Raw genomic sequence first — 23,572 nt, forward strand, 5'->3', positions numbered from 1 at the left:
ACATTTTTTGACGTTAATTTGCAGAATTACCCAATTTACAGGAGCACTGTATGACGAATCCACGTCAGATTTTAAGTACAGGTGAGGCTTGCCTTTTCCTGTCTTGTCCCGTGATTTCACTTGTCTAGCGTAAAGAAGTGCAGCCCATCCTTATTTTTCGGGTACAGCTAAATATAGGTGACTGGAGATACTTCGACTTTGGGACCGCGGGGCCCTGGGTTTCTCCAGTGGCCAGCGGACACAGTTCTTCCAGCTGCCTGTGAACGTTTAGCAATTCTAGCGCCTGACAGTCTCAGCGAGGGGTAGGCCGCAGGCCCTGAGGACCGCAGAGGCCCGGGACGCCTGCCGGCCTGGGGATGGCCACACAGGTCCTGCTCGGCCGCCAGGGAGATGCCAACGGCCGCCAGGGAGATGCCAACGGCCGCCAGGGAGATGCCAACGGCCGCCACCCCAGCGCGCAGCCCCTCCTCCCCCACCGCAGTCCTCGCGCCAGCCGTCCGCCCGAGACGCGGCTGAGCGCGGGAACTGCGTGGGCGGGGCCGCTGCCGGTTCGAGCGCACCGCGAGGGCTGCCGACCCTGGCGTACGGGAGGGGGCGTGGCACGGCCCGCTCACCCCCGCCCCCGTGTTGTTGTCGCTTTACGGCCGAGGCCGCAGGCTCTCGCGAGATCAGCGTTGGCGCCGTGACCTCCATGTGAGAGTGGCAGCGCCTGGTAAACACTCTCCGGGGTTGGGAGATGGCTCCCGGAGGCGCCCGTTAGACGTGGCTGCGGCGGTTCCAGTCAGGCTCCTCCTCACCTTGTGCTGCCTAGGGGCACTCGCGGCGCGAGCGATCTGGAAGCTGGAGGGTGTCGCTTCTGGTCTCCTTCCATCTCGGCGCCCCTCGGAGGGAGGTCGGCGGGCCGGCGGGCGGGGAGGCTCGCATCTGTTCCGCGGGATTTGAAAGTCCAGCCCCACCGAGCCGAACAAAGAGCTGGGGAAGCGCTCGGCCCCCTCCCCTTATCCCTCGACACAGCAGACTCGCAGCCGAGCAGCAGGCTCCATTTCCACCTCCTGTCCCAGACCTCCCGGCCTTCTCTGCGGCTGGCTAAGCGAGCGGGAGGGCGCGCACCATGTGGATCCAAGTCCGCACAATAGACGGCACTGAGACCCAGACCATCGACGACCTGAGCCGCCTTACCAAGATCGAGTGCCTACGGGAGAAGATCCAGGAGACGTTCCGCGTGAGCCCCGGCCGTCAGCGCCTTTTTTACCGAGGCAAACAGGTGAGGCGGGAACGTCCATACCTGGATGGCAGAGATGGAGACAGATGGGCGTTCTCCCCTTCTCCCGAACCCATCTTGAGTTCGGTTCTTTGTGTGGCCAGGTGCGGGGATCCTCATCCCCGCCCATGTGTGTCGTCCTCTGGCTCCGGCTTTTGTTTACTCGCGTCCCGTCGGGCCTAGAGGGAGATGAGGGGCAAGAGGAAGGCAAAGCTTCTGGCCTGACAAGAGGATCGGGAACCTAGGGCGAGTTTCTTTCGCGCCCTCCAGCCCGCCTTTTTCTAGAGGGAGAGCGGATGCTGGGGAGGCCGCTTTGTGTGTTTGTTTTGCCACCTGAACCGCGGGAGGCTCCTCCCCCAGCCCCTGCCTTTATGTTACCAGAGTGACAGGGCGGCTGGCGCGGTGCGAGAGGCAGCAGGCACCTCTACTGGCCTCTCCCAGGCCCCGGGAGCCGAGCCACCAGATCGCCCATCGCCGGCGCTGCTGCTAACTAGGCCGGGCAGAAGGGAAGCGTGTGGCGCGGGAGTACGGCAGGCTGTTGCCGCGGCGGAACGCCGCCCCCGGGGCTCGCACGTGGCGGGGGGGGGGGGGGGGGGGGGGGGGGGGGGAAGCAGGGGCGGAGGGTCGGCGCGAAGTGTAGCGTCCGGTCAGTACCCGCTGCATGGCCCGTGTGTCTCGCCCCTCCCCCGCCGAAATAACGGTTTTCGGGGCCCGCCGGCCGCGAACTCCTCCTACCGCCCCGCGGGAGGGTCCCGGGTCGGCACGTGACGGCTGGAGCCGGGAGGCGGTGGCGGGACTCCTGCGTAGACGGGGCAGCGGCGGGGGGTTCGCTTGCACGGGGCACCTTGGGCCTCACTGGTACAGAGGTCGGTGTGTAGCGGGAGGCATCAGGCTGCTGCGGGCAATCCGAACAGGCGGTACGGCCGGACCGGCGTCCGATCTTGCCGGGATGACTTGGCTGCGAGCCCGTCTGTGAGCTGACACTTCTCTTCCCGTTCTAGATAGGTTTTAGTGCGAACAGATTGTCTCAGGCTTTATGTTTGTTTATGAAGAGGGTAACCTTTCAAGTTAAACCGAATAATAAACCGAATGCAATTACCTGACAAAAAGGTATTTATTGGCTGTGTGGTGTAGTTACAGGAGCCTGGTTCTTAAGGTGCACTTTCTTGCAGCGGATGAGTGTTGCAGTGCTAATCTAAACTGAGTCATGCAAGGCAGTGAGATTCCTTCCTCAAAAGAGATGGAATGCGTATTTTTACAAATAACCGGGAAAAGTAAGAAATAGGAATTCTAAGACATTTAAGAAGCAATTTAATGGCTAGATGCTAAACTTTGATCGTGAAGGCAGTAACATGTTGGGGTTTGTGTTCCACAGATTAGTGAATGATCATTTGTGAGGATGTGCATATCGAAACGAATAGAGACGATTTAATTCCGTGTTTCTCTGAAAGACCAGATCAAGGAATATCGCTCTCGAAGTTGTGTAACTTGCTTAGCTTTGTGTGACAGCACACCTTTTATTGCTGAGGTTGGTTTGGGGCACAGTGTTTACCCAAGAAACAAGGAAGATGAGCATGTGATGCGTTGTGCGTTTCTGTGTTGTCTGTCAGTGGCCAGGCCAATTAGCTGGAGTGTTTTAGTTAACAGATGTCCTATTTGAGAAAGCACAGTAGTCAAATACTGTAACTGAAGTTGCATACATGAGCAGCATTTGTAAGTTTAGTACTCAATTTCCAAGTTTGGACACAGTACAGGTGTCACGTTTAGTGAAGATTTAGGGAGTTCCTTTTTGTATAGCTTTGCTCACTGCTTATGTCCATTTTCTTGCAATTGCATAATTCTAATTTTTTTTGATTGTGGTTTGCTTTTCTGCTAGTAAGTTGAAAAAGTCAGGAGGACTGAGTATAAGAAGACATAAACAGAGGAAACTGAACTTAGTCTCTTTCAGGGCTGTAACAAAAAAAAGTTTTTCAAATCAATCTGAGATTAATTGAAAGCAGTATATTGAGGTCAAAACATGGAAAAGCCATTATCTAATTTTTCCTGGTTTGTCTGATTAACACTCAATATGGTTAAACAGGTAGAGTCTAGTGATAGAACTGTGATCTTGCTATTCAGTACTGTTTACTGTAGTCTCTCTGAGAATGTAAATATATACACCAACCTTGAAAATGGTGGGTACATACAGACTGAATAACTACTTCTAAAATGGTGAGTGTATGAGGTTATAAGGATACAGTAGTCTAAATGAGTCACCATTTATGAACTGAATTTCAGCAACTTCATGTTCTTAGTTTGACGTAGAGAACAGCTTGAACTAGCATTTTGAACTAGAGCTGTTACTGTGCAGGTTTTTAGCAGTGTCCACATCCAGTTTATGTGGTATACTGTAATTTCCACTTAAGTGGGCATTACTTCACACTCCTTAAAGGTTAAAATACTCTACAACTGCTAATGAAAACTTGAGGTTAATGTAGTACTTTGTGTTATTATTTTTTTTCTTGTAAAACCAGGAAAAGCACTAGGTTGAACAATCAGATTTTTGTGTTTTAATTCTAACTGCCAAGAGAGCATACCATTCATTCACATGTGGCATTGAAGAGAGATGGTATTTCTGTATAGCTTGATCTGGAATCTTTGCAGATCCACATTTCTGCAAAGCAGAGTAAACTGCCTGTCAGCCAGGGAAGTCAAGTCATTCTGTAGACTGAGGTAGAAATTCCTGAGGAAAAGGAATAGATCACAGTGATGCAATAACCTAATTTGCAGTTAGCCAGGGAGGTCTACTGGATATAGAAACTTGCAGTGTTGCTGACATTATTGAGTAAGTTTGATAATTGTCTGAAAAGAGTCTCTTGGAGGGACAGAAACTTACTTATACTGATACAAATCCTATCTTACCCTGACTCCACCACAGGTTATTCCTGTATGATACTTTGTATGTTGTTACATGTTAACTCTGAATAAACTGGTGAATTAAACGCTTTGTGTGGAGTTCTCTAATCTTCAGAAAAGACAGTCTGCCTTCTGGCAGCATACTCTGTCCCAGTTGGGAAACCTGCATACCATTTCTTCATGAGACATTATCAGTTTTATTCATTAAGTGAAGAGGAGACTGCAGTAGACAAATTCTTTTCATCTTGACCTACCATCAGGTCATCTTGATCTGAACTATAGATTATAGGACCAAGATAGACTAATTTTTAGATTTCTAGGATTCGTTACAGTGCTGGAAAAAAATGCTCACTAAAGATATATTGAAATTTATTTAAACTTGCCAGCGAACTTAAGGCTGCTGGAAGATTATAAGGATATTAATACCAATTTATGTTTCACTTGGAACTAATTGTGCACAGTGTTGTATTTCAACAATATTTATTGTTCATAGAATATAAAAAAATAGCATTACATTGTCATGTTTCATCATCCTCTCCTACTCTGTTGGAATTTCAACTTAGTGGAAACTTGTCAGTGGCTATTGTTGTTAAGCCATCCTCTGTAGTGGCTTTTCCATAGTGCTTACCAATCATGGACAAAGGATATCATAGCCCAAATATTTCTTCCCAGGATATGTAAGAGGGAAGTTGTTGATCTTGTTGGTGAAGAAGATGCTCCAAACTTGTTTTATGGGAGCCTTCAGGTGGAAGTGAGAGTATTGAGGCCATTTACTTGATGTGAAAGTTATTGTGAGTTTTTGTGCACGAAAAAGTAGTATGTATCATGTTACTTAGCAGTATGAATTCACTCTTAATTTGGCAGTAGTTTGGCAGGCCCATGCTGTAATACCCAAGGATTTAAGGTTTTGTCTCTGTAAATAGAGAAGGGAAGTATAGAAGCTTCTAGTTTTGCGTGAGAGTGTACAGCAGCCTCAGTGAAACATGCAGTATTTCACCTACAGCCTTTCTTAATCATGACCTTTTTAACTCCTGCTGACCAGGGTGCATAGCAGTGGACAGGATTTCATGTAAGTTCAAGCTTCTGAGCTTCAGTTTCCTGATTGTATAATTAAGTGCTTCATAAATACTTGCAGTTTGGGTAATTTTCCAGAAGGCTAGAAAAGCTGTATTTGTGGAGTCTTTCCCTGAAGAATAACATTGCTAAACCTATTTGGAAAAGAGTTGGGTTTCTTAATGCAATCTCTTCCCAGCTTTTTTTAGTTTGGGAAATAGTAGACATTTTCAGTTGAAGCTGTCCAAACCCCATCTGCTTCAGGCAGAATCTGGATGTGAGAAGTCTTCAATTACAGCGGTCATATTTTGGAAAAGTGGTTTGGCAGTCACTTCCTCCTATGATTTCTTCATTCTTTGATGAAGCTGGTAGCAAGTAGTTTGATGAGAGAGACATTTATCTGGACTCATCAGGGCAGATAGTCAGACTGCATTCCAGAATTCCAGAAGCACAGATGGAATGTATTTTAAATTTGTCTGGCAGTAAGTATGATAGCCCTGTTAGCAAGGTTTTTGAACAATTGTGGAAGTTTATCAAAATCAGCTTCTTGTTAAATTTTTACTGTAAAGCTACTAGTGCAACTCGCAGTGCACTACCACTAATGCAACTTCCTTGTTACCATTATCAGAGCACCTAAACAAACAAAGGAAAAGCTGAAGTGTGTTTGAAAGTTCCAGCCAGCTTTAGGGTTGTAGTTTACATGAATTATGCCACAATCTAGGTAGTAGAGTTTAGTACTTGTTCTTTTAAAATGTGTCTGGAAGCTCTTGGAAACAGAGTATTTGTTGTTATCAGAAATTCTTAGATGCAGAACACACATGATATATGCCCTACATTGATGATAAGATAAGGATTTCCAGTGATGGAATGTGATAAAATGTCTATATAATTTATATGGATGGATGTTGTGAGATGATTCTCTTCTTTGAAAGCCTTTAACTGGATCTTATTCCTAATCATTTAACTGTTAAATTATGTTAAGGTAATTGCATTGATACTTGGCTGTTTTATTTGGTGTGGTTTTTTTATACTTTATTGTTGGTTGTGGAAGGTTGAGATAGTAACTGGTTCTTCCATTACAGGTGTCCTTACAAGCTGCAGATAAATAATTTGCTCTGCTGGCATTACTGTTGCTGAACTTCAGTTGCCTGTGCTATAGAAGTCCATACCATCATTTAGGAGGTACTTGACCACTCTCATCTAATCAGCACGAAGATGACAGAATCACAGAAACATTGCGGTTGGAAAAGACCCTCAGCATGGATTAGTCTTCCCATGCTTCTAAGGATTTCAGCACAGCTTTATATTTTGAATCTTTTTTCAGTCGTTTATGATGCTATCAGATAATTGTAAATATCAGCCAGAAGATCAATCACAGAATTCCTGAGAACAAAAGAGAAGTCTTGCTACTATAACTTAATAACCTAGCTAGAAGTTAATGAACAAATGCTCCTTTAATGGATTTTAGGCCCTTATCTAAGAGGAGGAAAATGTCATGTCTAAAATAACAGTCTGCATCTTACCCAGTAATAAGGGAAGAAATAGTCTTCAAAACCTGAACTTCTTAGTAGCAAGTTAAACTTGGAGAAGGTGCAGCTGTGAACCCTGTAGAAGCCATTGGCTGAGACTGAGAATGGCTGTCTTCAGCTTGATATTCTGACTAAGTCCAGAAATATTTTCTAACAGCTCTTACATTTCATCTGTTTGCATATTGGCACTAATCTTGTACACTGGAGTCTATTGGATTATAGTTAATCCAGATCAAAACAGTAAAATGTGTTGGTGTCGCCTATACGCTGCAGATAATTTTTTAGTAACTGTTATGTTGGAGAATGTGGCCTTAAAGTACAGGCTTCTCTACAACTTAATTTTAATTACAAAACTTCAGAAAAAGTTAGTTTGAGGTTAAAAAAGCTAGTCTTGTTGATTGAGTATAGAGATGACTAATGTACACTTATCATGGTGTTTGTGCTGAGATTGATGTGTAATTCTAGGCAATGTCAGCAATAGGATTCTGTAGTTTCTTGCTAGTTTGTGTGGCTTGGTGTTGCATGCCAGACTTCTCTTTAATAAAGAGAGTTGAAGCAGCACACATGTTCACACTGTGCTTTAGGTCAAACTCATTGATTATGACTCTCATTGTTGAAGTGCCTTTACCAAGTACTGGAAGCTTCCATATTCTTAGTTCTCTAAGAGCAGCTCTTGCCGTATGCTTTCTGCAGATACTGTGGGAGTCTCTGTGGATTATGTTTTATTGAAAGTAAGACATGTGATACCATTCAGTGTTATGTGTACATTTTTTAGTAAAGTCCAGTGTAGATTATTAACTGTTTATACACATTATACAACAGCTAAAAAGGAGCACAGTCTCTGGTATAAGGACTGAATTTGTGTTGCCTTGTTTCTGAATTTTTTTAGTGGCATAATGTGTCTTCAGACAGGTTGCTTTGAAACATGAATCTTGTGATATAAAAAAATGTACTTGTTTGGTTACTGTTCTTTAAAATGTGATCTGCCTGTATTTTGTTCTGGAAGGGTGTGGATCTAAAATCTTATCTGAGAACTTCCTTGTCCAGATGTTTCACCTGCTTCTGTGTTCCATTATGACTTTGTCATTCAAAATAGAATACTGAGCAAGAGTGAATAAGACAGAGCAGTAATTTTTATCTTGCTTTGTTGAGTAAATTTCCTCTGAAATGAGGGAATCATCTGCCATTTGCATCTGTTTAACAGGAAGAAAACTCAGAAAACAGTCACAGGCACACTTCCATAAGTTATTAAATATGTTGATTGTGATGTGGAATAGCTGGATTAAGGAGACCTAGAAACATACCCTCTTGGATCACACTTTAAGATAAAAAAATAATCAGTGCTTTTTTGGGAGGTTTCTGCATACGCTGTATAATCCGTAATAAACTGTCTTTCTGCTGAGTCTTGTAGAGCAGTTAATGTGACAGTAATTGGTAAATTTCTTGTCAGGCATATTTTTTTTCCAAGTAATGTAGTATCATAGTGCACGCTGCATGATCATTTACGTTTGTGTAAGTGCAGCATCTGCATGCTTTTAAAGTAATTTGTGGCTTGCTGTTACAAGGCAGTTCTTCTAACAGTGACATGTAGGTACAGTTCCAGTATTGCATTTTAGCAGTTATGTTCTGCAGTAGTTTAAGCAGTGTTGTCTTACATTTCCGTATTTGAAACAACATTCTCAAGAAGCATTTTGAAATTGGTAGTGTCTATGATGTGTGTCATCTGTTTCTCTGCTTCTGGATATATAGTATAGTGAAAGACTATCAGATATAGTAAATCTAGCTGTTCTTTAGTGTCAATTCAGAATAAGTTAATGATTCCTTAAAGGCTTTTGAAGCATGCCAGACATTGAGAGGGGGAAAAAAGTGAAACTAAACAAATGCATCTGTTTTTAATGACAGTAGGATCAGTAGAGCTATGTCATATGACTGTCATAAATTAAGTAGTCTGTTCAGTTATTTTTGCCCTAGTATATATTCTAGTCACCATTAAGAAATCATAACCTATTTGAAGGAGATAGAGCTTGCCTATTTTGTGTTTGCCCAATTACCTTTGTTTCCAGTTTGCATATAGGAATTTGTGAATGACAAGTGTCCTTAAATGCTTATAATTAACATGTAATGTTTTCTTTTAATGAACTGTGCAGGCAGACAAATATTCTGGGAATCCTCTTAGCAGCAGAGTGAGATGAAATAACTTACATAACTATTTTTAGAAGCAAGCATACTGTAAATCTGACTGGGGAACTGGTCAGCACTTAATTCAGAAATTGTCAGTTTGATTGTGATGAATTAAAAAAAAAAAACTTTCTGAGCTGAGTATTTAACCTGTCTGAGGTTATTTGGGACTCAATTCAGGAATGGTATCTTGAATTTTGATGGCATAGTAAGGCAGTATTTGCTGCGGAGTAATAGGGAGAGGTGGAGTGTATGTATGTGTGTGGGGGATTGTTTTTACATGGTTTTGGGGTTTTGGGTTGCTTTTTTTGTGTAGGAAACACTGTATTTCAGGAAGAATTTTAAATGTAGTTGTAGAAAGAAGGGTACTGTGCTTTCTCTCCTACTCTTTATTAGTATACAAGTGTAGTGATAGGTCCTGAGCTTCCTGCATCTTATACTCTATTAGTAATATAATTTCAAAAGATGCTTTGCAATCCTGGATCAACTTGAAAAAAAAATGGGAAAAAATTATCTAGAGGAACAGGTATAGTGTAGAGTTATAATCCTGTGCTGTGTTCTTATTCTAGTAGTTTGTGAGTTTGTAGCCTCAGTTTGTAGCCTCAGTGACCAAGATCTCATTGTCGTATAACATCAGTCTAGTGTCAGTAATTCAAGAAATAACTTTTTATTGTTCTTCTCCTGTTGTGGGATGGAGTTCTTTTAAATATTGGTTGTTTTCCAGCTTTTCAACGAAAACCATTTCAGTTGTCAGTGGGGCAATAATGTTTGGAATAGGTGTATTTATAGATACACACATTACTTTTTGCAAGTAGCATGTGAACTTGATTTTACTAGTTGAATATTTGTTTCTTGACTTTGCAGCACTGCCTTAGTCTAAGTTTATACAGTTGCTAATAATCTGGGACTAATTTTGCTTGTACTATAAACAGGTGTTCTTTCCCTATCGCAGTGCCAAGCGCTACATCCTGCTTCATTTGAAGTGTGCTTACCTTGCCTCTTGCTGTGCTTTCAGGTTTCATCATGACATCATTAGTCATAGAGTAGTCTAGTCATAAAAAAAAATATTTTTTTGAAGAACTATAAAAACAGCACTAAACCCCACAACCACTTGGGCACAGAATAGAATGCTAATTTGTTACAAATTAATGCTATAAAGTAGACAGCTTTGTGGTCAACAATTATTCCGTTGACCATTATTTCACATTCATCAAACCTGATCTCTTTGATCAGGAGGAGTAGGCAATCTGTGCATCAGGGTGGGGCCAGGCATCAGTAGAGAAGGCTGCTTCTTACTCAAAGCCTAGCCTAGGTATGTTGTGCTTTCTAAATATGTGCAATATAACTATTGCAGTACAGATTACTTTTTTAAAGGAGGGGTATGTGTGTGTGTATTTGAGTGGTTTGTGGATTTTTTGTTTGTTTGTTTGTTTTCTGTTATGCATATAGGAAGAATTAATTTCTGAAGATACAGCGTTTTTTCGCTTCCTGTTGATTATCTTGTTATTCTAGATAATTCAGACTGCTTGTATTTAGATCTTCACTGTACTGGATTTTAACTGCAGAACCTCAGAACGTGTTTCTGTCAGCCTCCACATGGCATGTTGTCAAGGTCCAGAGAACAAAGATTAACAATATCTCTGTCCAGAGGAGCAAAATCTATTCTTGTATGTTTTTGTGTTGTGAAATTAAGGTGCAAATGAGACCATATATCACCACAAAACTATTTAATAAAGGATAAAGTTGAGCAAAACAGAGAGGGAGAGTGAGAGAGAAGAGGGGAGAGAGATAAAGAGAATGATGAAGAAGAGAAGAAACAGGGAAGGAAAAGAGCTGGGATCATATTACCCTCAGTCGCAGATAAAGGGGAGAGAGACAGAGACGGGTGCGAGGCCCAGGGATGATCTTCTGTGAAGTTCGTCAGGGGTTCTTTTGGTGGAGGACAGCTTTGGTGGTGCTGCTGGAGGTGGTGCAGCTCTGGAGGTGCACACTTTTGGCAGGCATTGCTGCTGTGTTTTAAACAGTTTTTTCAGATCGGTGTCCAGGTGCAGCTCCCCAGGGAAATCTTCCTGTGTATTCTCATGCATTTGCAGGGGTCCTGCCGAGGGAGGGCCTCCGTCCCCTCCCTGCAATGTACCTGTCCATACCCCGAATACACATGACCCTTTTCTCTTCGGGGTAGCTGTTGTAAGATGTACACATCCTGGGCATTCAGGATGAGATCCAGGTATTTCCAAGACATTCTCTTTCGATTTGCATCCCTGAGCTTTCGGCCAAGCACCTAGTCTCGGAGGTTAAATGCAATCTTTATCTTTGATGATGAACAAGAGAGAGGATTTAGACTCTCACACATGTCCAGAGAAAAAGGGTAGAATAACTATTTATTTTCTCTTCTGCTCTTATGTGTTGCAGATGTCCTACTGATTTATTTATTTAAAACGTTTTGCAACAGAAGACATCTCATGGTGGGGGATTGAATCTTCAAAATGGTCCTGGAGTATTGCTGAGAAGCAGCAGCAGCTCCAGAAATGTGGATCTTCTCACTCTTCTCCCCCTCAAATGTATTATTGCAAGATCGTTATTTGTATTTGGTTTATTTGCATTTTAAACTTCTTTAATAATCTTAACAGTGAAAATACAAACTTCCTGCGGTGTCGGGAAGCTGCGGTTTTTCAGCCTAGCGAAGGGAAGACCCTGGGGGGACCTTGGAGGACCTTAGAGCTACATTGTAAAGCACCGAAGTCTGGATTGTGTTAAGGCTCCAAGGACACTTGCGTCGTGTCCCCTCCCCCCCCCCCTTTTTTTTTTTTTTAATGAAACACTTAATGTGGTAGGAGGGGAAAGCTTTATTAAACTTGGTTAAGTAGCTTGCTACTCAATATCAACCCCTAGCCTATATTGCCAGTTACTGAGGCAGTGTTGGCAGTCAGTCACCTGCAGAATTACAGAATAACAAGTTGCTGAGGATTTCCATTTGGAAAGTTACGTTTGCTTAATAGTTACAGCATCAAAACCTTCAATGGTTTTGTCTGCTGTAGCTCTTTAGAAGGCAAGTGAATTAGTTACAGTTACACTGCAACAAACTATTGAGTAGCCTTACATACACAGCCCAGCTGTAGGTACAGTAATTAGCAGCAGTAGGGTGAGTAATTTTTAAACAAAAGTCTTAAATGGATGAACTGATCAATTGCTTGTGTGTCAGGTTATGTCCACGCCCTTGAGATTTATTTTTAAAAAGCAAAGGGAATGATGGAAGAGGCATGCATTCCCCTTCTGTCTATCTCAAGATATTTGAATGTTACACAAAACTGTACTAGTGAGAAGATGGGGCATTCCCTCTCAGTTTCCCCCCTGCTTCTTCCTGCTCTTCTTTTTTTTCATTCATATAGCTTATAAGCACACAAACCCACAAATGTTGTAAAATATTCTTCTAACAGTGATGTTTATTCTGGAAAAAGGCCAGACAAATTTTTGTTGCAAAAGTAGTGTGGAAACAGATGGGAGGTTTTTTAGCTGTGTACTTTTTTGGTTGGGTGTTTTGTGATGTGTTTCGGTTTTTGTTTCCACTGCAAAATGAAGTAAGATATAACTAGGCAAATTCTAATTTTGATGTTCCAAAGCAGTGCATTATACTTTTAGGTAAATAAAATCTCTGTTTCAAAGATGCTGTAGGTCATTAACAGTGTTTAACTGAGCAAGGCAGTGTTAATCGATACTCACTGTTTTTCTACTCTCCTGTTACACAATTTGGTTTTTAGTGTGAGTTTTTTAGCCTAATTGCAAGTAGGTGAGATCAGGTAAAATAAAGATGATTATAATGGATGTCTTAAAACTGTGGGGTGCAAAAGAATTTTGTAGTAATGGTGTGCTATGTATGATGTAAAGGTATCTGTTCTGGTGTTCTGCAGGATCTAGTTGGATCTGGAACACAGTGAGGCTGATGTACAAAGTCATATGGGTGAAACAATGCATGTTTCTTTTTTATAACTTTTTAAGCTGACCAGTTAAAATACTTACTTTCTGTGAATCATTTTGATTTGATTTTAGGGCTAGGGATTGGGGAGCTTGGCTAAATAGGGAATAAGTATATTTTTTGAATGCTCTCCATTTAGGAGATTTCATTTCATAAGCTAGATGGCACAGTTTGTACTTTTGGTGTTGTTTCCCTCTAAGTATAGTCACTCTTACACAGTTATTTCAGATCTTACAGTTCTTAAAGTAAATGGAATTACATAGAAGTATTATATTTAGGAAATATTTCCCAAAGTATTAAGCATGTATTAGCTCCTATCTTGTTTTCTGGAAAAGAAGGGGAGTGTGAATTAGGAGGTTACGTAGCTGAAATCTGTACAACACTGTGATTTGTTAAAAAATCTCATTTATATTTATTCTCTACTGGATGTAAGTGGCAGTATATATACTACCTGTTTTTTGAATAGAAAATTGCTGCACTGGCTTGGATGTTGATGCATGATTAATGTTCAAAGTCTGCAAAAATGTCTGTTTCTAGAATGAAGACTTTCAGTGATTTTTTCATTGGGTGTGATCATGGCAGGTAACTTCTTAAGAGTTTGTTTTTTCATGTACTCAAAACACACAGGCTTTTAGTGTTCTGAAACGGATGTCTTGCCTTTTCCAGTCTGTGAAAATGTCTGTAAAAGGAAGGTACAGAAACTACATGAGTACCTCAAGATAGAATCTCACAAGTATGCCTTTCTTTTGACAGCTAGAAGATGGGCACACTTTATTTGACTACAATGTCGGACTAAATGACATAGTTCAGCTTTTGATACGTTCTGAATCTGAAGCTCCCACCACTGCTTCTGTGACAGATCAGGATGGGGAAGCTAATCCCTGTGCTGTTTCCAACTGCAAGAACAAAGTCAAAAAAACAAATAATGGGTCACCCAGTCAGCCGTCTACATCATCTCGCTCATTTCTGATTGATCCTGGCATTGGATTGTACAAGGTAGGTAGAATCTTTAAAAGCTGGAAACTTGCCTCACACTTGTGGGTAAAATCTGTTGGTTTATTCTATGAAAGTGTGTATGTTAATTTTTTTTCCAGTCATGATTTGACATAATTCCTCAATTTGACGTAATGTCAAATTGACTTGATTTAAACTGACTCTTGCAGAATTATGGAAGTGTTTCTGTATCAGGCTTACTGATGCTGCAGGTTTCAGGGGAGTTCATAAGCTCTGATGTATTGTCTTCTCCAAAACATTTAGAGGCTTGTGAAACAGAAACATGTTTTATGAATGGAAGAAGCTAATTAAAAAAAGAGTGGAAAAAGTACAGCATTCTCCAAATTAGTTTTCTCAAGCTTGCCAGATACTTGTTATGATGGTCATATTTCACTGCAGCTTTGTAACTAGATAAATTATGAAGTACACAATTTCTTTAAACTGTATGTATTGCTCATTTATTACAGGATTTTTAGGAGTCTTGTATATCATAGTTGTCATTAGTTTTGTACCTCATTGAATTTTTTTATATTGTTGTGTAGGACTATGTCAGCATACCAGAAGTTTAATTTAAACAGAGAAGGGGTAGTTTCCTGATAGCTAGTTCATTAGTTATTTCCTAGGATGTGTATCTACAGTAAATGACAGCATTTTACCTCCTGTTTGAGTATTCTCTTAAATAGCAAATGTTAATAACAGTAATTCTCCTGGTTAGAAGGAAATTAGAAGAAAAAGGAGGTTGAGCCTACTGTATGTATACAAGTTAATTTCAGTTAGAGGGACACTGTTGCCCTGATGGGAAGCTGTCTTACAATCGTAGAATTCTTTGTCTTTTATCTCCTATTATTGCATTGGGGTGAAAAAAACAGTTCTTCAGTTCTGAGTCTTTACAGCTAATTGATGAGTGTAAGAGGAAATAGCAGAAAGGATGGTGAGAGAGAATACTGTGGAGAGAATCAATTGATAAAAGGAAAGGAGTATTAAAATGTGGGTTTTTTTGAGGGAGATAAAAATTGTCAGATAGTTTCTTAGCTGGTTTTGTTGAAGGTCAAAACAGAAAGTGGAACAGAGACTGTTAATACTGGCAAACATGCGGAAGAAAACCTATTCTATTGAGTCACCTGGAATTTTTGTGATCTCTAATACTAGGCACTTAACACTTTATCCTGCATTACCTGTAAATTGAATATTTTTTCAGCCAACCACATAGAAGAAAAATGAAGGTATCGTCATTGCATTCTTAGAATCATAGAATCAACCAGGTTGGAAGAGACCTCCAAGATCATCCAGTCCAACCTATCTTCCAGCCCTAGCCAGTCAACTAGACCATGGCACTAAGTGCCTCATCCAGTCTTTCTTGAAGACCTCCAGGGACGGTGACTCCACACCTCCCTCCTTTGCTAGTTGTAGATAACAGTAGAAACATAGAGAGAATTTCTGCTTACAGAATTGTGAGAATGTATTTTTAGCCAGTGGTGCAATTTAAAGGTAGTAAATTGTTTAAAAAGCAGTCAGTTAAAAAGGCCATAAACTAAGCGATGTTAGATGCCTAGAGATGGACATATTTAGTTACCTTGCATTTGATTGTTTGTCATACAAAAAAGAATTGTTATAGGAAGGATAGCATGTTACTTTTTTTTTGTCCCCAAAAGACCTGTGCCTCAGTGGTTCTGCATCCAGAGATAGACTCAGCAAAATACCTGTTAGTTGCTTCCTCCGTGTTCTGAATAGTCTCAGCCTCTGTGCCTCCTTTCTCTTTTGTGATTTCAACTACCAATAGAAATGATACCCAGTTTGGAACCTATAATTAAATAGAGTTGATACTGGAAATAATTATTCCTAGATAGTGATTTAAATATGTGGTTATTTTACATTGTATGAATCATAGTCCTCCAGCTTGTTTTTTTATTGCAGTTGTACCTGATACCTGATCTTTACATGGGCCTGAATGACTAGTAGTGGGTGGAATTAAGTTCAACTCCTGTTTCAGAATTGTTAGTGGGGTTTGGTTTAAGATACGAGATTCCATCCCAAGATGAACTTTGGCTAAGTAGGGTACCAAAAGCTGATTTTCAGTGCCAAAAATGAGACTACAAGACATACTCTGAGAGAGGTCTGGTTGGGTATGATGTAATAATGTTATAAAAAACAAAGGTCATTCAGAAGAATAGATATGTTTCCTTGTCTGATTCTCAGACAGCTTTTATAACTTTTCATCCAAAAACATCTGCCTGTAGCAAAAACATTTTAGCTGAGAAACAGTAACTAGCTTGGAATGGAAACCACACAAAGGGCATTTGTAATTAAAATCAGTGTTTGTTTTATACTGCTATACAAAGAGATACCAATAACCTTGTTCTTACACCAAACATCACTCACATAAGGTAGTTGTGTGATACTCTTCAGTGGTTTGTGGTAATTATTTCCTTTTTACTAGGAAAACCTATTATGTGAGCATGCACATAAAATTATGGAGGGGGTGCACTGGAGAGGAATTACTAAGGGAGTTTAGACTGATTTTCATGTAAGAAAAGCTTTTTTTCTCAGATACTACAAATTTTTATTTGGCTAACATGGTTCCTCTGGTACATTTAATTCATAAGCAGCAAGAGTAGATGAGGGAATCCTTAGTGATCTGTCTCAATTATAATTTTTTGAGAGGAGGAAGTAAAAGATAACTTTGAACTACAAAGAACACATAAAATTGCATTGGAATGCCTTCATGAGTGTTCTTTCTAGAAGTCCCAGAATCCACTGTTCAAAACAAATGGACAGGTTGAAAATGTCTTCTGGTTTGTTTATTACACAGCTGAAATTTTTATCCTGGTAAAAAACTCTGTGCTTGGAGTACCGTAGTTAGTAAGGAAAAAAATAGTTGTTGATTGAGGGGAAGAAGAAAGCATTGAGTTTTGGAGATCATTTTAAGGAAATGAATGAAAAGTGTAAAACAGAAAATATTGTTTTCTTAGAATAAACTTGTTAGCTCAAGGTGCTGTCATTTGTACTGTTCAGATGAGGAATACTTCATTCAAAAAAATGTTGAGCATAAATTTTGGCTTGCCAAAAATACATATTAAAGTAGAGTAAACTTGTTTAGTTTATAGAAACCGGTCTTTGGAGTTAGAAGTAAGTATGTCTCTGCCACTATATTGGCATTTGACAAAAGTATAGCTTAAACCATGTATATGCACATACACTTATATGTGTATGTATATGTATCTTAGGTAACTATAGATATTGTCTGTGATATAGCTGTGCATTAGTTCTGTTTTAATATGGTTTGTGTACTATTGAAGTGTTAAATAATTTTTTTTCCCAGTGTTCTCGGTATTAAAGGAATATCTGCTTAATTTGCTGAAGACTTGAGAAAAAGGAGCATGATTTAGGATAGTAAAGTGGTGTAATTGGTTAATACAAGTATTATTGTGAGTACAGAAGGCAGAAATCTCAGAGACATTCTTACCGTTACAATATTTTGGCTGACTGGTGGCAAACTTATAAGACTTTTTTTTTCCTCCTCCTTTCTCCTTAAGTGTTTAAGGACTTAAATTTTGTAGGCCAGAAAGATAGAAGGTTTAATAATTCCAAGTTCAAGGCTCAGGAAAGTCTTTAACCCTTGGTTGTAACCTAATACTATATGCTGTATATTCTTATTTTAGCTAGAAGGAAAACTGGTGGTGCACAAAGGAATGTGCACAATGAAAGTGATTAAGCTAACTTTCAGGTCTTGAAGGGAACAAAAAGAAGGAAATCCAGCCTTGCTTTTTAGAATTGCATACAGATTATGTTCCTATGACTGTGTTACTTGAGTTGCCCAAATTCAACTAATTACTAGAATTGGTTGTTTGACAAAGTTAGACAAATTTACTATGCTACTGTCTTTTTTAAAAATTATGATTGTATAAAACAAGCAAAATTTATTGCTGAATTTTTATTTCAGATAAATGAATTGGTGGATGCTCGTGATGTCAGCATTGGAGCCTGGTTTGAAGCTCATATAGAAAATGTTACCCGAGCTACAACAGGACAAAAGAATGGTAAAGCTCAAGGAAAGAGTGGTAACACTTACAAAAGGACTAATGGAAACTTAAGTCAAGATCATTCTAGAGAAAATGCAAATAATTTGGACAGTACACCATCCACATCTTACTCAGACTGTATGGACACTGATGAAGAAGCTATTTATCATATCAAGTATGATGAGTAAGTGCTCCTGATACTATTTTGAGGACATCACGTATTGTTTTTTGGTTTCTGTAAACCAAGAATTCTTGAAGAAGCTTGGAGTCAAAGAAAGCAAGTTCAATATTGCAATCAAGAAAAAAATTATCAAAAATTTATAACACTTTTCAGTTGGATATAGTGAATCCATTGTGGGTAATGATATTTTTTCATGCCTAAATACTTGTCAAATATTAATTGAATTCTCTTTATGAAACTTAAAATTTATCCTCCTTATATAAGCAGAAAAAACTTAGTGAATTTTTAAAGTGGGTGATTTTTTTTTTCAGTTGTGGTTTCTTTTTTGGTTGTTTTGTTAACTGTTCCCTGTGAGTATTGAATTCCTCTCATTGGAACCAAAGGAAAACAATCATGAAAGCAAATTTTTTTACTTTGATTCGGATCAGTTTTATTCTAGAAAGAGCAATTGTGCATAGAATTGCAAGTCTGCACTTGTAGTAAAGGTTTGTTAATTAAAACTTTGTGCCTGAGGGCATGAAAATGGTTCTTAAGTGGAGAGAAAGCTTTAAGTGTGGGTTGTGTCTTTTTTTCTTTTTGTTCCTTTCTGTAGTAAAAAAATTCCATAGACTGAGATGCACAGAAGGAGAACTTTGAGTATGGAGGGATTTATGAAGGGATTTTGCGCTGCTTAATTTGCTTGAAAAATTGGTCTGGATTTTATTTTCTTAAATAACATCTGTTAAAGCATTGTTAAGCTTCTAAATGACTAAAACTTCAAGTGAGATCAGGATTTCAAATTTTTGGTGCTAAGTGAAATATTGTAGTTAGTTGAATATAAGGTTAAGGTAGAAGGATGCAAAGTATATTTAGTATTAACTAAATGCGGATTTCCAAAATACATGGGTAGAGCAGCTGTTTCAACTTGAATTATTTTTATATGTAACTGTAAATCTGACTTACATAGAACTTTGTTTGTTGCTTTTACTAGTAACAGATAGAGCTTAGTGTACTTCTAGGACTCTGAGTTCAGATTCTGTACCTGAAACTGTTTTCTACTTTTAAGTTTTCTGCTTAAAATGTTAGAGAATTAATGAAGGTGGAAGTACAAATTTATCTATTTTATTGACTACTACAGGAAATACCTGAAAATAACTTTGTTAACTAGTATAATTAAAATGAAACTATTTTCTCTTGAAACTACATATCTCTTTTGATGTGGCTTTAAGTTTACCTGATCCTCTAATACTGTGGATATAAGTAGCCATAGGCAAACATTTCTGAGAAACAGTATCTGTAACTCTTGGAAAGTTGCTGCTTTTTTGTAGTTACTGTTTTTTCATGAGTTAAAAGTATAGAAGTAGAAAGTGTTTCACAACAGTTGTGTTTTTTCTTTGGTGTATTCATACTAGAGAAAAAAGATTGACAACTGTGTGAACTTCAGGATCTAACTGGTCCCTTTCATCAGATTGTCTTTAATGATAATGTATACCAGTTGTCTGTTCTTAGCCAACAAGATTAATGTAAAGCATTGGAAATTTCAGCCATTGGAAGGAAAAATTTCTATAAGTCTGGGAATTGAGACTTTTACATTTATGACAGAATGTTAGGGGCTTTAAGGGACCTTGAAAGATCATCTACTCCAAACCCATGGCAGAGCAGGACCACCTATACCAGATCACACAAGACCACATCCAGGAGAGTCTTGAATATCTCCAGAGAGGGAGACTCCACAACTCCCCCGGAGAAGCCTATTCCAGTGTTCTGTCACCTTCACAGTGAAATAATTTTCCCTCGTGTTTCCGTGGAATTTCCTATGCCTTAACTTCTACCCATTGCCCCTTGTCTTGTCATTTGGCATCACTGAGAAGAGCCTGGCTTCATCCTCTTGGCACTTAATCTTTACATATTTATGAACATTAATGAGGTCACCCCTCAGTCTCCTCTTCTCCAAGCTAAAAAGCCCCAGCCCCTTCAGTCTGTCCTCATAAGAAAGATGTTCCACTCCATCGTTTTTTGTGGCTCTGTGATGGACACTTTCAAGCAATTCCCTGTCCTCCTTGAACTGAGAGGCCTAGAACTGGACACAGCACTCCAGATGTGGCCTCACAAGGGCAGAGTAGAGTGAGGCAAAAACCTCTCTCCACGTACTAACCACAGCCCTTCTGATACACCCCATAATGCCTTTTTGGCCAGAAGAGGAACGCATTGCTGTCTCACAGTAAACTTTCCACCCACTAGGCCCACCGAGTCTCTTTCCTCTCCACTGCTGTTTTGGGTTCAAATGCAAGTTCCCAGAGACTCTTATAAATTTGGTAGACCCAATGACAATTTATAGAATTTATAGAGTTTATAGAGTGTCCTCCCCTCCTCCCCCTCCTTTCCCCAAAAGACAGGGAGAGAGATAAAAGGTAGGGACACCCCAATAAATCAATCTCACTCGATTTGGAAGTTAAAAAGGAAAAGTTTAACAATAACTTAGAAAAAAAAAGGATTGGAGGTAGGGGAGTTTACAAAGGATGAGGAAGGGAAAACAGCAAAATACAAAACAGGGATGGATACAACCCGAGTAGTGTGATGGTGTCTCTGCCTCGTGGCTGGTATACAGTATCAGTGTGTGTGTGCGGTCATGAACGCAGGTAGTGAGCAAGAGGGCGAAAAGAGGAAGAGACAGGAGAACTCCTGTCTTTTATACCACAGGAAGTGGGGGGAGTGGGCTAACCATCACCTGGAGTGTGGCCCACCCCTGAGGAGGGGCCGAGACCCCTAGGGTCAGGTTCAGGGTCACTCCCCCAGGAGTGTTAACCCTATACAACTGCTCTCCAGCAGGTCAGTCCCCAACCTATACTGATCCATGGGGTTGTTCTTCCTCAGGTGCAAGACTCTGTCTACACTTGCCCCTGTTGAATTTCATTAAATTTCTCCCTGCCCAACTCCAGCCTATCAGTCAACCAATCAGCAATTGGTTGTTTGATGACTGCTGTTCTTAGAAATCTTTTTGACGTCTCAGTTTTTTCTTTTCTGTTACCTAACATACACATTCATATGGTAGTTGTATGAGCATTCATACCACTTTGTTTTCACACATTGATGTTCACCCCCTTGGTGTCTGTAGGCCACAAACCTTGCTTGCCACTTGTGTGCTTAGTAGATAGGGAAGTTGTGATGTGATTTGCCACACTTTCATTATCTGCTTCAGAAATTGTTTTGCATCTTCACTCCCGTTCTTCAAGTTTCATATTTTACTGCTTGTTTTCTATCTATCTTCTGCACAGTCACCTGTTCCTGTGTAGTTTACTCTTATGTTTGGGCCATGCATTTTGTTGCCACATGTACTTGGCATTCTCTAGTTTGTTCTTGCAGTGTTGTTCCTGCAAGGGACGTAATTCTTTTGAGTGGCAAAATTTCCGCTCTGCCTCGCCTGCATCAGCTATATTCTTACAAGGTATGAAAATGCTTGATGTTATCTGAGACAGAATAAAAATAGCTTACAAACAAATGACATACACCTAGTGTCTGTAAAACTATCCAAATTACTTTAATACATTGGAAGAAGTATGTAAGAGGCGGACACATTTACAAAAGTTCTCAAATTGTGATTAATACTGAAGCTCCAGAGTGGTTCTCCCTTTCTTCCTCTTACATCTTTCTGGTCTGGGAAAAAAGTCACTAAGAAAGAGGATAATTATAGCTAAGGGATAGGTTACTGGTAATGCATTGAATTTGTCTACTACTGCCCCCTGTCTGATCTGAGGTGTCATTGTGATGAACAGTAACTATACATCACTGGCAGGCTAGTCTGACCCTACTCTTCAAAAAAAAAAAAAAAAGCAATATGCCTTTTTTTTTTGTTTTTCCCTCCTTACCCCATCCCCTTGATGACTAGAATCAGTTAATGCTAGTGGTGATATTTATGGAGGAGACACTAGAAGTCTGTGCGACCCCATCTTGAGGGCAGTTTTTCTACTACCATAGACCCATTTTTTTCAGCAAAGTTCTGCAAGGCAGGCTAATTTCATCTTGCTGTTTCCAAAACACACAGGTCCACGTCCTAACTCAGATGAAGGCTTGAAACTGCTCTTTCCTTTTCTCAGTTGTCTTGTGGATATTCACACTGTATTCGCAGATTTAGGACTGAGTTACATGTTGTTTCACATCTGCCTCAGAACTGTGTAGCTGGAAATTTTATCCGAGTGAGTTTCAGCTGTAATTATATGGCTAGTTTATACAGGAGCATCTTCCTCTATACTATGTAGGGGTTTGGGGTGTTAAGAAAATCTGTAAAAGAGCATGAAGTACTAATTAAGAATTTTCATTCAAAATGTGTCCAGAAGTTTATCATGTTCACAGTCCCTCCACCTGTTACCATAAGGGATAATGCTGCCCTAGCCAGTCCTGTGTGGTCTTGTGCCTGCATTGAGGAGGCTAGGCTGTGCCAGGTTGCTCATATGCTTCATGTAAGGTTCTTTGAAAGTAGTTCAGAGAGTGTCAACATAGTGATTTTCAGTTGGCTTTGTTTTTCTAGCTGAAAGGACTTGATAAGTCTCATCAAGTGAATGGTCCAATCAATCAATTCTTTCTCAACAGAGTAACTTTTAGGAAACTATATTCTCGTAAAAACAATTGTGCTTAAAGGGTGAAGCAGGATTTGCTTTGAGAGAACCTAGTGCTATTTGGAGAAACAGAACTCCATCCCAGATTAAAATGAGTCACAATTCTTGATGGGTTTCAAGATTTAAAACACCTGTGCTTGTTTTAAGAACTGTGTCATCATCAGTAAGGAAGAGACCAAAGTTTCAGCTTCACAAGTAGTGTGAAGCTGAAGCAGTCAGTACCAACTGTACTAGCATCCAGTGGTAGTATGTAGCTTTTTCCTTACAGTCCATCTTCTGCATGTGGTTACTGAATACAGCCTTTTTCCTGGAGGCAGCATTATTTATAGGTGTCTTCTTCTTTATATCAGTGTCATCTGCTTCCTATCACTTAGTTCTCTGTATTTCCATTTCACCTTTGCATTTGTTGGTATCACAAGAAGCCGTTAAAGACTTAAGTGAAGGATGTGCTATCAAGTTTCATAAGTTATTACACGTTTCTTTCTTCTGCTTGAAGCAACTGTCTTTTAATACAGAAGATGATGTGAACCTGTCGTGAACAGAAGAAAGACAAATTCTTGTTTGAGAGGACTTGTAAGGAATCCAGTACATACTTAAATCATAAAATTAGCTGAGATAACTGTAGGTGAAGTCTCCATCACAATGGAGTGCACTACCTGTGTTTAAGAATGACTTCTGAATCAGGAGTAGGACACTTCAGTAGCTTAATGTGGTGCTATAAGGACATGCCTTACAGTGCTGTCATAAGAAAGTTTGCCCTTTCCTCTAAACTTACTCTTTCCTATTTGTTGCATGTGCAGCACTGGGTATAGTCTGCTTAGTTTGAAGAAGGCAGATTCCTCACTCTGTGTTAGCTTCTTTGTGGTTACATCTTCCATGAAGTAGTGGAAAGACTTCC

The 23,572-nt window shown here is 40.0% G+C and overlaps 1 protein-coding gene across 2 annotated transcripts in view; it reads left to right on the plus strand.

The window, feature by feature from the left end:
• The first annotated feature begins 641 nt into the window (after positions 1 to 641).
• Positions 642 to 23,572, plus strand: part of UHRF2 (ubiquitin like with PHD and ring finger domains 2) — a 109,997-nt gene continuing 87,066 nt past the window's right edge. For both annotated transcript variants that reach the window (XM_064140861.1, XM_064140862.1), the window contains exons 1-3: positions 642 to 1,264; positions 13,643 to 13,885; positions 17,823 to 18,085. In XM_064140861.1, coding sequence (XP_063996931.1) covers positions 1,112 to 1,264; positions 13,643 to 13,885; positions 17,823 to 18,085 — 659 coding nt within the window. In that variant the 5' untranslated portion in view covers positions 642 to 1,111. The remainder of the gene's footprint in view (positions 1,265 to 13,642; positions 13,886 to 17,822; positions 18,086 to 23,572) is intronic.

Source organism: Pogoniulus pusillus, chromosome Z, assembly GCF_015220805.1.
Source record: "Pogoniulus pusillus isolate bPogPus1 chromosome Z, bPogPus1.pri, whole genome shotgun sequence".
Lineage (NCBI taxonomy): Eukaryota > Metazoa > Chordata > Aves > Piciformes > Lybiidae > Pogoniulus > Pogoniulus pusillus.